General features: G+C 36.8%; 1 protein-coding gene across 2 annotated transcripts in view; it reads right to left on the minus strand.

Moving 5' to 3' along the window:
• The window catches only part of FANCI (FA complementation group I), a gene marked incomplete at its 5' end in the record, with an annotated part of 80,494 nt that overhangs the window by 32,685 nt on the left and 33,248 nt on the right, over nucleotides 1-14,561 (minus strand). For both annotated transcript variants that reach the window (XM_079698773.1, XM_079698772.1), the window contains 4 exons: nucleotides 1,027-1,097; nucleotides 1,784-1,914; nucleotides 10,850-10,937; nucleotides 12,350-12,530. In XM_079698773.1, the coding sequence (XP_079554899.1) occupies nucleotides 1,027-1,097; nucleotides 1,784-1,914; nucleotides 10,850-10,937; nucleotides 12,350-12,530 (471 nt within the window). The remainder of the gene's footprint in view (nucleotides 1-1,026; nucleotides 1,098-1,783; nucleotides 1,915-10,849; nucleotides 10,938-12,349; nucleotides 12,531-14,561) is intronic.

Consider the following 14,561-nt stretch of genomic DNA (forward strand, 5'->3'; position numbering starts at 1 on the left):
TGATTTCACAGGAATAGGCTTCTGGGTCAGAAAAATTCAGTTAGTTCTGTACAGGAAACGCATATGTATAAACAATGAAGCACAGAGCAAAATAAATTGAATTTATATACTCAAAATAAGGCACTGGGGCTTCCCTGGTGGCACAGTGGTTGAGAGTCCGCCTGCCGATGCAGGGGACATGGGTTTGTGCCCCGGTCTGGAAGATCCCACATGCCGCGGAGCGGCTGGGCCCATGAGCCATCGCTGCTGAGCCTGCGTGTCCAGAGCCTGTGCTCCGCAACAGGAGAGGCCACAACAGGGAGAGGCCCACGTACCGAAAAAAAAAAAAAAAAAAGGCATCAGCTGTTCACGGCAATTAGTATTACAGGAATTCAGCTGAATTTTGCATTATCTACTTAACCTCATGATACTATCTATACTTTCCTCTATCCCGCTGACAAGTCTATGAGGGAAATGAGAACAAGAGTGCAGAAAGGCTGTACAATGGGTTGATAATTCAAATGTAAGTACTAAATATAGCAAAGGAAATTGTTGATTTTCTCTGAGTTTAAAGGAGCACTTCCTTTCTTCATAGAGTGCAGCGGTTGGTACCTTATAAACCCTCCATCCAGAAAAATGATACACTCATCTCACTGAGGCTCAATGATTAATTCATGTTATAGGTGCTACAATATACAACCTTGGCCTATCAGACATGCTTTTGGGTAAGGAGTAACAACAAACTGTCAATTCTACAATAGGGATAAATAGCATATGGCTACTTACTAGTTGCTCCTCTGAATATCCATGAGTGTATTATAATATGGCCAATGTGATATTAATTTGGTATCCTATCCTTAAAGTAACAAATGCTTCCCACATATTACCCATCTCATAATATCTTTAGAAGATGGTATTATCATCTCTAGCTTGGGTTAGGAATTTGCATGACTGCTGTGAACAGGTTGTACTAGAGATGACTGCAGAGAGGACTCTAAGTAACATTAGAAAGCATCACTTCCTCAGATCTCATGGGAGGCTACATACCTGGCAAACATAGCTTTCCGAAGGACAAGTATCAAGGAGTCTCTTATTGACAAGCTGACTTTTAGAAGGGGCTGAAAGAGGAAGAATCAGTAGGTAAAAACAGCAATTTGTTTATTAGCCTTAGCACATTTCTACACAATACTGTTACCATTTGGCTTTTATAAGAAAGTTTGGGGCTTCCCGGATGGCGCAGTGGTTGAACGTCCGCCTGCCGATGCAGGGGACACGGGTTCGTGCCCCGATCCGGGCAGATCCCACATGCCGCGGAGCGACATGGCCACTGAGCCTGCGCGTCCCGAGCCTGGGCTCCGCAACGGGAGAGGCCCCAACAGTGAGAGGCCCGCATACCGCAAAAAAAAAAAAAAAAAAAAAAAAAAAAAAAAAAAAAAAGAAAGTTTGGCTCTGTTTTATAAACAAGTTGCATTGTTTATTACACTAGTAATAAGGACAATTTTATATTTTGAAATGCTAAATTGAAACTAGTTGTGAATACCTTTAAACCTACTGTCCTCAATTAATAATTTCCTAAGAGCCTTTCAATTACTTCACTAACTTGAAACTGAATCAAAGGAGAGAGAATTGCACTATGAAGAGGGGGTAAACTTGGAAAATAGACTCTATTTTAATAGAAAGTTTTATGTTCTAGAATCAAGGGAAACAGTATTCCTTACACATACATATGTGTAAGAAATACATCAGACCTCCACTCGGCAGTTCAACCTCAGTTGTGCTAAGCTCCTTAGGAGTCAAGACTTACCTGCACTGCCTTCAGCAGCCCTTGTACGGTTTGAAGGGGCAGAAAGGACAAATAGTCAAAAGTTTCTGTGACTTTAGAAGAACAACTTTGAAGAACTAAGGGTGAATACATGATGATATTTGAAAGCAGGTCTGAAAAACAGAATACCATCAGTTGCCTCAAATAACTAAAAACGTTTCAAATAAAAAGAACATAAAATGGAGAAAGAAATGGTAAAAAGTTTTTTGTTTCTTTCTCAAGTAAGTCAAGTACACTGCAACACAGATTTCTACTGATTCTATGTATTAATACTTTAAGGTCAATGTAACCAGGATACTTGTAAAATTTCTTCTGGTGATAGTACAAGACTACAAAAATTAAACTGTCTAAAAGAAAGGAAGAAACCCATTATACTGCCTGAATAAGTAGCACACATTGTCTTCATATTTACAACCTGAAATAAATCAATAAATATTTATGAATTTCTATTATGTGCAAGCATAATAATATGGTCCTATAAGGAATATTCAAAAGCACAAAACCTGGTCTCTCGTCCTTCAATAATGTTAATTTAGCTGGAAGTCAAGAAAAAAATATTTTAAAAGAATGAAAGAAGTAATAGAATGATACCAAAAATCTAATAATTCCAAACATTGTTTATTGTCTAGCAAATGGTAAAGAGAGAGTTTAAAAAGGAGCGCAAAGGAAGAGATCATTATGAGATGGTGTGCTTTAGGAGAGCAAAGAGAAGAAGGAATTTAAGCTGGATTCTAAAAGATGGGTAACATTTAGATGCACAAAGAACTGGAAAGAACTGTTATATTTAAAGGGAAAAGTAAGAGTAAAATTACAGGAAAGGCAAGTGTAAGACATATTCAGAGGATGGTGGGGAAATCTGTGGAGATAGGGTGAAGCATTCAGAAAAGTAAATAATGGAAGTTAATGCTGGAAAGGTAGGTTGGATCAAATTGTCAAGGACTTTTTTTGGCCGTGGCACGTGGCTTCTGGGATCTTAGTTCTGCGATCAGGGATCAAACCCAGGCCCATGGAAGTGAAAGCACTGAGTGCTAACCACTGGACCGCCAGGGAATTCCATCAAGGACTTTAAATACCAGGATAAAGAGCTGGTAATTTATGAAAGAAGGTATTGGTGAGTTTTGAATGACAGAGTGGTATTTTAAGAATACTGATCTGGCAGCAATTTGCAGGGAGAATTGCTGCAGAGAAAAAAGAAAGCAGGGAAACCAGTTAGGAAGCTGTGGTAGTAGTCTAAATGCAATTAGGGAATTAGGCAATGGCTGTATGTGTGTGGGGAGGGTATAAAAAAGAAGAAAGAGGTAACAGTATGAGGGAAAGAATGAAAGAACATAGGTACCAAGTATATTTGAGAAGATTAAAAGGAATTCTAGCCTCTGAGACTCAGAGCCGTGTTTCAGATAACAGAAATAGGGACAATGGAAAGAGGAATTTGTTTGAAGGAAACAGTATTGCATTTGAAGTAAAAGGGAAAAAAATACTAAATGGAAATATCCAGCAGGAATGAAGTCATTGAAGCACTGAACTAAGGAAAGAGGAGAGTCTTGACATAAAGATTTGGGAGCCATGCCCACAAAAGACCCCACCAAAATAACTGAAATCATGAGAAGGGGTATGATATCTGCAAGTAAGAGAATGTATAAAAAGAGGGACAGACACTGCCCACCAGGATGGAGTAAGAGTAACCAGATTTATCTTCCCACTTTAAACATCTACAACAAAATAAGCCAAATTACATGAATCAACAATTTTCAGACACCAGACAAGAAGCAGTACAGACAATGATCCCTCAGAGAAGGGAAATAAATGAGGAGAGGCGTATAATAATTGCCCCATCTTACTGCCTGGAGAGTTTCTAGGCAGTAAGTAGCACAGAGAGGGGAAACTCAGAATCCAGCGGTCTTCTGGAGTTCGAGAGACAGAGTTGACAATTCAGGAAAGTTAAGGCAGCTAGAATTCACATGGCAGAGTACCAGAAAGGAAAGAGCTGCATGGAAAGAGAGGCCTGGAGATGTGCAGGTAGCTCCCCTTGTATGTTAGCTGCATGCTAGTCAGTGCATCTGTATGAAAAAACAAACTGAAGTCAGGGAAAAAATCACAGGCAAGCAGTAGGCAAATCCATTCTCAGAGGTCATAAAGGACAGGAAACACTTTATATTCACAACACCCACAGTGGAGACACCTCATAATATACAAGGAGCATTGCTTTAATTGTAGCACCAAGTTGACCCTAGATTAAAGGCTGTCTCGTCTTACATAGCACAACATAAAAATAATCATAAAAAGGATTAAATGCTTTCCAAGAAACTTAAAGCTCAAAAATATTCAAAGGAAAAAAAATCCAGCAAATTAACAATGTGAAATTCACAGTGTCTGCCATCCAATCAAAATTATTCATCATGCATAGAAGCAGGAAAACACAACTCATGACGAAGAGGAAATAAATCAATAAAAACAGATCAGAAATTACACAATGATAGAGTAAGCAGACAAGGACATTAAAAGAACTAAAATATATGTTCAAGAAGGTAAGGGAAGGGAATTCCCTGGTGGTCCAGTGGTTAGGACTTGGTGCTCTCACTGCCAGGGGCCCAGGTTCAATCCCTGGTTGGGGAACTAAGATCCTGCAAGAAGATGTGGCACGGCATGTGGGATCTTCCCGGACCAGGGCACGAACCCGTGTCCCCTGCATCGGCAGGCAGACTCAACCACTGCGCCACCAGGGAAGCCCTAAAAATGAAATTTTTAATGAATGAGATCACTGCAGAAGATTTGGGAATTTGAATTTACAGCAATATAATGAAGCACAAAGTAAAAAAGACTAAAGAAAGGATATCCGTGAGCTGTTTAACAACTTACAGCCACTTAATATATGTGTAACTGGAGTCGCAGAAGACCGTGTGTGTGTGTGTGTGCATGCGTGCACCAGTGAGGAAGAAGACGACAGAAAAATTTTTTTGAAGAGATAATACCTGAAGAATTTTCAAACTTGATGAAAACCATAATCTTACAGATCCAAGCAGCTTAACAAACCTCAACCACAAGAAACATGAAGGAAACAACACTAAAGCACATCATAATTAAATTGCTTAAAACCACTGATAAAGAAGAAATCTAAAAAGAAAAAATACATTATAAAGAGAAGAAAAAAGAGAATGAAAGCAGACTTTTCACTGGAAATGATGAAAGCCAAAACTCAGTAGAGCAATATCTTTAAAGCACTAAAAGAAAAAAAGTCCATCTAGAATTCTATACCCAATGAAAATGTCTTTTAAGAAGTAACATGAGGGCTTCCCTGGTGGCGCAGTGGTTGAGAGTCTGCCTGCCGATGCAGGGGACACGGGTTCGTGCCCCGGTCTGGGAAGATCCCACGTGCCGTGGTGCGGCTGGGCCCATGAGCCATGGCCGCTGAGCCTGCGCGTCCGGAGCCTGTGCTCTGCAACGGGAGAGGCCACAACAATGAGAGGCCCACGTACTGCAAAAAAAAAAAAAAAAAAAAAAAATTCTTAAAAAGATAAATGTTTAAAGCTAAATTAGGGCTTCCCTGGTGGCACAGTTGTTAAGAATCTGCCTGCCAATGCAGGGTACATAGGTTCGAGCCCTGGTCTGGGAAGATCCCACATGCTGTGGAGCAACAAAGCCCATGTACCACAACTACAGAGCTTGTGCTCTAGAGCCTGTGAACCATAACTACTGAGCCCGTGTGCCACAACAACTGAAGACCGCACGCCCTAGAGCCCGTGCTCTGCAACAAGAGAAGCCACCACAATGAGAAGCCCGAGCACCACAACAACGAGTAGCCCCCACTCGCCGCAACTAGAGAAAGCCTGTGTGCAGCAGTGAAGACTCAACGCAGCCAAAGATAAAAAAAAAATAAAAATAAAAACAAGCTAAATTAACAACAATGTAGATATAATTCAATATACTGACAGAGAAGTAAAATGCATGAGAATGCACAAAAGCTACTGGAGTGGGGGTAAAAAATGGAAGTATACTGTTGTAATGCTCTTATACTATATGTAAAGAGGTATGCTACTATTTGAAGGTAGACTATAATAAGTTAAAGATGTATATCATAAACCCTAAAGCAACCCAAAAGAAAATAAAACAAGAGATATAACTAATCAAATTAGCAAGATAAAACGGAATCATTAAAAACCAAAAAAACTCAATTCAAGAGAAGGGAGGGGCTTCCCTGGTGGCGCAGTGGTTGAGAGTCCACCTGCCGATGCAGGGGACACGGGTTCGTGCCCCGGTCTGGGAAGATCCCACATGCCGCGGAGCGGCTGAGCCCGTGGGCCATGGCCACTGGGCCTGCGTGTCCGGAGCCTGTGCTCTGCAACGGGAGAGGCCACAGTAGTGAGAGGTCTGCGTACCACAAAAAAAAAAAAAAAAGAGAGAAGGGAGAAGAGAAAAAAGGGAACAAAAAACAGACAGACAAAGTAGAAAACAAATAGCCAGATGATAATCACATTAAATGTAGATGGCCTGCCCTGATTAAAAGTCAGGGATTGTCAAATTGGATTAAAAAAGTAAAACACAATTGTATGTTGTCTATAATAAAACCCAAGTTAACTATAAAGACACAAGTAAGTTAAATCTAAAAAGAGGGAAAAATATACCATGTTAACACTGATAAAAAGAAAGCTGCAGAGGTTATATTAATATCAAAGTAGACTTCAGAATAAATAATATTGCCAGGAACAAAAAGGTCATTTCATAATTAATGGATCCATTAACCAAGAGGACATAACAATCCTCAATGTTTATGCCCTATAATAGAGTTTTTAAATTCCTGAAGCAAAAACTGATAGAACTGAAAGGCACAGTCATTTCTATAAATACAAAGTCAGAGATTTCAACACCCCTCTCTTAATAAGTTAACAGAATAAGCAGATACAAAATCAGTAAGGACACAGGAGACTTGAATAATCTGACTTCAGTGATTTACAGAAAACTACCTAATAATAGAATACATATTATTTTCAACAGCATGCAGAACATTTATCAAAATGGACCATATTCTGAGAATAAAACAAGTCTCAATAAATTTTTAAAAATTCACATCATACAAAGTATGTTTTATAACCACAAATTAGAAATCAATAACAGAAAACCTGGAAAATCTACAAATACTTGAAAACTAAACAACACACTTCTGAATAACCCACGGGTTAAAGAACGAATCACAAAAGAAATTAAAAGTATTTGGAACAGAATGAAAATAAAAAACAAAATTTATGGGATGCAGCTAAAGAAACGTTTAGAAGGAAATTTATAGTTTAATGCTTGTATTGGAAAAAAAAGAGAAAGGTCTCAAATGAATGACATAAGCTTTTAATCAAAAGAAGCACGGACTGACCCAAAGTAGCAGTAGAAACAAAACAAAAAAGAGCACATATCAATAAAACTGAAAACAGAAAAACAACAGAGAAACTCAATGAAACCAAAAGCTGGTTCTTGGAGAAAAATCAATAAAATTGATAAACCTCTTGCTAGACTAATCAGGAAAAAGAGAAAAGATGCAAATTACGGCTTCCAGGAGTAAGAAAGGGCAAATCAATATAGATCCTACAGACATTAAATGGAATATTCAGAACAACTTCATGACAATAAATTTGACAACTTAAGATGAAATGGTCAAATTCCTTGAAAGACACAAACTACCAAAGTTCACCCAGAAGATTTAGATAACCTGACTAGCCCTACTTCTATTAAAAGAATGGATTTTGTAGTTAAAACCCTTCACACAAACAAAAGGAAACTTCAATCATCAGGAAGGAAAAAATAGCAATATCAATATCTAGGTAAATACAACAGACCAGAAGTTGGCACACTTTTTCTGTAAAGGGCCAGACAATAACTACTTTAGGCTTAATGGGTCATGTGAGATATATATATATATATATATATATATATATATATATACCAACTCAACTCCACTGGTAAAGTATAAAAGCAAGACAGACAACAGATAAATGATTGAGCATGTCTGTATTCCAATAATACTATATTTTATGAACTCTGAAGTCTAAAATTTTCATGTATCATGATATATTCTTCTTTTGATGTTTTTCAATCACTTAAAAGAGCAAAATGAACCCAAAGCAAGCAAAAGGAAGGAAATAATAAAAAGCAGAATTTGGTGAAATTGAAAACAAACAAACAAAAACAACAGAGAAAATTCAAACTAAAATTTCATTCTTTCAAAGATTAGTAAAACTGGCAAGCTTCTAAGCCAGACTGATAAAGAAAAAAAGAAAAAAGACATATCACTGATATCAAGAACGTCTAGATTTGGAGATTATGTGATTTCTATGTAGAAAATCCTAAGGAATTGCCAAAAAGCGACTAGAACTAATAAGTGGATTTAGCATGGTTGCAGGATATAAGGTCAATATTAAAAAAGCGACTATTTCTACACAATAGCAATCAACAATCAGAAACTGAAAATTTTAAAAATACTATATACAACAGTGTCAAAAAAATGAAATAGGGATCAACTGACAAAAGATATGCAAGATCCACGCACTGAAAACTACAAAACATTGCTGAAAGAAATTGAAGACCTAAATAAATGGAGAGATACACTGTGTTCGTGGGTTAGAAGACTCAATATTGCTAAGATGCCAATTCTCTCCCCAATTAATCCATACATTTGAGGCAATCTCCATCAGAACTTGAGAAGACCTTTTATAAAAACTGACAAACTGATTAGAATATTTATTTGGAAATGCAAAGGACCTAGAATAGACAAAAGTTAAAAGACTTACACTATTGCTTTTAAGACACATTATGATGCTATAGCAATCAAGACGTAACACACACATAGCTCACTGGGATAGAACAGATTCCTAAAATAGACCCACACATGCATGATTAGTTGATTTCAATAAAGATGTCATGGTACCTCAATGAAGAAAAGATAATCTTTTCAAAAAATTGTGTTGGAACAACTGGATAGCCTTAAGCAAAAAGATGAACCCTGTTATGTCACACCCTATACAAAATTTAACAAAAATGGATCACAGATCTAAGTATAAGAGCTGAAACTATAAAGCTTCTAGTAGAAAATATAGGAGAAAATCTTAGTGACCTTGGGTTTGGCAAAGATTTTTTTTAATATATGACATAAAAAGCAGGAACTATACAAAGAAATTGATGAACTGGTAACTGATAAATTAAAAATGTTGGTTATTCAAATGACACTATTACAAAAATTAAAAGTCAAACCACAGACTAGGAGAAAATATCTGCAAAACATATATCTGACAAAGGGCCTGTATTTAGAATATATAAATAACTCTTACAACTCAGTAATAAAAAGGGAAACAACTCAATTTTTTAACAATGGACAGAAGACTTCCAGACATTTAACCAAAGAAAATATAGAAATGACAAATAAGCATGGCAAATGTTCAATATATCATTAGGCATTGAGGAAATGCAAACAAAAACACAATCAGATGCTATTACATAGCTATTAGAATGAGCAAAATTAAACAGACTGATCATACCAAGAGTTGGTCACAATGTGGAGCAACTAGAAACACTGCTTACAGGAATGTAAAATGGTACAATGACTGTGGAAAATAGTCTGGCAGTTTCTTAAACTATAAAGCCTACACCTACCATATGGTGTACCCATTCCACTATTACATGTTTCCATACAGAAATGAAAGCATACATCCTCAGAAAGACTTATACATTAATGTTCATAGCAGCTTTATTCGTGATAGCCCAAAACTAGAAACAATCTAAAAACCTGCACACAGGTGAATGGATAAATTGTGGTTATATCCATATCAGGGAATACTACTAACAATAAAAAGGAATCAATTATTGATACATGTGACAACTACAGAAAAATCTCAAAAGAATTATGCTGAGTGAAAAAAGCCAGACCAAAAAGAAAGGAAAAAAAAAAGGAGTACACACTGTAGGATTCCATTTACATAAAATTTTTTATATTTATAGTGTCAGAAAGCAGACCAGACTAGAGATGAGAGGTGGGAAGGAAGAGAGGGATGCAGGAACAAATTACAAAGAGGCACCAGGAAACATCTGTGGGTAATAGATATGTTCATCTTGACTGTGGTGATACTTTCTGTTTTGCCAGTGTATACATATGTCAAAAGTTATCAAACTGTTATACTTTAAATATGTGGACATTGTTGTACCTCAATTATACTTCAATAAAGCTGTAAAGAAAGAAAAAAAGTAGAATGAAGTGTCAAGTACAGAGCTTTGGAGAACCCTGATATTTAAGGATAGAAGAAAGAAAAGGAATCACTAAAGAAGAAAGAAAAACTGATCACAGGCAGGATAAGATGCAAATTATTACAGTTATCAATTTCAGGGGAGTTGTAAACAGTGTAGAATGATAGAGAAATTAAGAAAGTTGGTGATTAAGATAAGACCAGTGGATTTAGGCATTAGGATATATGTATTAAAAGAGCAAAACATTCAGAGGTCACCAAAGAGACCAGTACTGAAGTCAGAATGTCAAGGGTTAGGGTTTCCCTGGTGGCGCAGTGGTTGAGAGTCAGCCTGCCGATGCACGGGACACGGGTTCGTGCCCCAGTCCGGGAGGATCCCACATGCTGCAGAGCGGCTGGGCCCGTGAGCCATGGCCGCTGAGCCTGCGCGTCTGGAGCCTGTGCTCTGCAACGGGAGAGGCCACAACAGTGAGAGGCCCACGTACCGCAAAAACAAAACAAAACAAAACAAAAACGAATGTCAAGGGTTAAGAGAACGGGAGGTCAATGAGTGACAACAGAAGGACAGCACTCACCTGAGAAGTATTCAAACAAAAAAGAGAGAAAGTTGATGCAAGACAGAAGTTTCACTCACTAGTTATACGCTCCTTTCCTTCTTGACAACCATAGACAATATAAATGCATTTATGTTTTACTGGCATCATAATCAAAGATGTCATTAAAGATGTCAATCTACTGTATCATTAAATTTTTTTTTCCAGGACCAAAAGCATTATGACATTTAAATAAAAATGTTCCTGACAACTTTATCCACCCTTCCAAAGTTCAATACCTATGAAATGAGTGATGGGGGAGGATCCTCTGGTAACAACCCTGTTGAGGACTTGCTCCAGAATTTCTTGTCTGATCATCTCATGGATCTAAAAAGAACAGAAGAACCAATAAAATATTCCTTGGTGACCTTCAGCTTACAATTGTATCAATGCATGTTAGGCAGATTAAAGAACAGTTTGAATATGGGTAAAACTGGACTGTTTATTTCAAAGACAAATATAATGTGAATCATCTGGAAAGAATCACTCAATTCTACCCTCATTCTGTGCTCAGACAATTCATTAGCAGGGCAAACTTTTATTAGCCTAAAAGAGAGATCATATGAAAGTACTGCTACATATAAGGTCCAGCATCAAACAGGAATAATTCTACCTAGGTATCTATTACATGCCAACATCCATATTCCTGACAGTATGCACAACTTTTATTTTAAAATTTAAAAGCCCAAGAAAATTTCTGAAAACCTAGAAAATCTTCACCAAGCCCTTCCTCAGTTTCTACAAGCAGAGCAATTGCCTAAAAAATGGCCTGTTTTGAATTTTTACTTGAATTTTAGTTAAATTTCATACCTGAACTTGATAACTTTGGGGTACAGACTAATTACGTTCAGACCTTGGACTAATAATTTGATTATCAGTAAATTCTATGTTCTATAGATACCTTGAGAAAGCCAACATCTGTGTGAAATCAAGTGGAACCTTCTTAGTTTTAAAAAAGATTAATTTAGAAACAAAAACCATTTTCTTTTCTAAGAATGTTTTTAATCAGATTATGGTTAAGGAGAGTCATATGTATCTAATACACAACTCTCAAGGACTATTATATGGCATTCACTTCATAGTTCTGGATCAGAACATCAGATTTACATTTAAATTGGCCTCCAAATAACATTTTCAGCAGATACTTTTGGTGTGCAGATACAGTGAACAACTGAATGTAAAGAAGATGTCTTAGAGAAATCACTAGCAAAGCAAATTTGTTTAGTCTCAGATATGATCTTTTTTTTAACTTGAAATGAATTTTTGAAAGCTATTTCAGAAATTAAGATTGAGATGATAGTCATAATATGGTAATGAATTAGAAGAGTGTAAATTCCCCATTTCTGGTTCTTCAAAAACAATGAAGCAATGAGCATGATTCTTCAAGCTTGATGTTCTACAGCAACCTAAAAGATTATTTTTTGTATAAGGGAATTTTAAAAACCCAGAAATGATTTACTGCTAGAGGAAATCATGAGGAAGTTAACTTATATTCAAACTTCTAAGAAATGGTCAGGAAGAACAGAAATTAGAATAAATGAGAATCTCATATAAATAATGAGTGAGAAAGTAAGTATTCCATCAAACTGGGTCTATAATGTTTCAATTACTATCCTAATCTCTGTTCTGGGAAACTGCTACATACTCAAATTGCCCTGTCCCCCAAACTCCCAAGATAATGCCCTATTTATAATATAATTTAACAAAATTAGGGAATGGTTGCTAAACTAGAGTCTCACCTTGAAAGTTTCCAACAGGATATTAGCTCCCAGCTTACATGCATGCTGGTTTGGCATTCTAGAAAGACCTGAGCTGGCTTCAATAGTCTTTCCATCAAGAATCTTCTTTGGCCCATAGGAATCCATTAAAATGAAGCCAAGTTCTACCAGGCCCTGAGTAACATGATCCCAACTGTGAACACTGCAAGAAAACAAAGTTTAGTTAAGAAGAAAAACTTAGTAAAATACCTTACCTCTATATTCTCTGCCATGTTACATATTTCCCAAACTTGACCTGGATAACCAACACTCCACATAAATTCTGAATTTCTTAATGAACAGTAATGGGAATGGCAGGCAAGCAATCTCTACTGACAGAACACTGAGAAAATCCAAAAACTACAGAACATTAAAAAACATATGGAAGAAACTGGAATATCTCAATGTACTGACCATTAGAGATTTCTATTCAAGATTTCATGACTAGAAGTTAACTGCTGCTTCTTCTATTCCCCTCATGCCAATAACAACACTTACACTATACATATGCTTACAAGTTTGCCTCCCTCTCTAAACTGAGACTCTCTACGATGGAGAGTACACTGTAGTCATATTTTTACCTATATAGCCTAGCACAAAGGCTGGCATATAGAAGGCACTAAGTAAATAATTACAGTAGGGATATTTATATTCATATTTATATCATATTCATATCTATAGTATGAATTGATGAATGACTGGGTTTCAAAAGCAAGAGCTGAAACTACAAATAGCCTTTGTAAAGCAGTAGAATCCTTGGTGATGTTATACCACTTAATGTTACCCACTATAGTGGAAATGTATGTTTATAATAACCTTTATATCATATCTACCTGCTAAACAGCAACAAATTATAATGCAGCATTAAAGAATGAAGGAGATAGTTGTGAACAGATTCTCATAACATTTTGACAGATTTTAATAATAGTCACACTCTGGAGATCTGGGATCAAGGTAATAGACTGAGCACATGCTCCATTCTTCCCACCCCAAATACCTACCAATGACAGAAAAGATACATATACCTATGTGCGAATGTCTGTATGTGGTGTATACGTACAATCCATGGTAATGTGGAAAAATAAGAGGTGTTTTTGACTCTCTAGAAATTATGAAGAATCCTTAAAAAGTGAACATAATATAAGAAGGAAGCCACAGAACACATAGTGTAAAATGAAGGGGTGCCTCCAAAAGCAGATACCAAAGGCAGATATACTGGGAACTAGAAGGAACCTTGGGGCAACTTTTGTGCATGAACAGTTTGGTACACAGCAGCCTTCTCTACCTTTTTCTCCAAGACACCATTGCACCCGCAGTTTATGCCAAAAAATAAGCAACCATGAGGCCTGTCCTTGGATGGGATCTGTGCATAGAGGAGCTTGGGCCTGAGAGGCAGAGCAGCACTCTAAGAGGATGACAACATGCTGGAGGATTAGGGCAATGCCACACCTAGAAGATTAGCCTTTGGTACATCCTACCACTATCCTCAAGCCACAGAGGTAGAATGTGTTAAAAGATACAGCACTCTCAGACAAACTAATGGGGAATATAAAAAACAGTAATAAGGAGATAAGCAATAGCCACCAAATACAAGAAAATAATATCACCATGAAAGAGAAGCACCAAACTCAATGAAGAGAACTAATCGCTACGGGAAAAGGTTAATGGAACAAACAGAAGATTTTAAAAGTCTAATGAATATCCTCAGAGAAGTAAGAAAGAATATTATAGAATGAAACAAAAAATGAACTGTTATGAAAATAGAACCAATTAGAAATTTTGGAAATAAAAACATGATGGACGGAGTGAAAAACTCAATAAATGGACCTAAGAATAAAATGGGCAGAGCTGAAGAAATAATTATTGAGAAGAGTGAGCTAAGGAATTTTTGTTGAACTTGACACAAAAAGATAAAAATATGAAAAGCGTGAAAGAAAAATTAAGAGATACAGCACACAGATCAAGAAATTCCAACAGTTAATAGGAGACACCAGAAAGAAAAAGGGGAGACAGTACTCAAAGAAAATAGAAGAAGAAAATCATTACAGAGTTTAGGAGACATGACTCCTTACAGTGAGAGGGCACACCAATTACCAAGCAGAAATGAATTAAAAAGGAACTTACATAAACACAAATTGTGTTAAATTTCAGAAGATCAAGGATAAAAATAAAGTCTTAAAAGTTCCCATGAAGA

This window comes from Hyperoodon ampullatus (assembly GCF_949752795.1).
Source record: "Hyperoodon ampullatus genome assembly, chromosome: 3".
Taxonomy (NCBI): Eukaryota; Metazoa; Chordata; class Mammalia; order Artiodactyla; family Ziphiidae; genus Hyperoodon; species Hyperoodon ampullatus.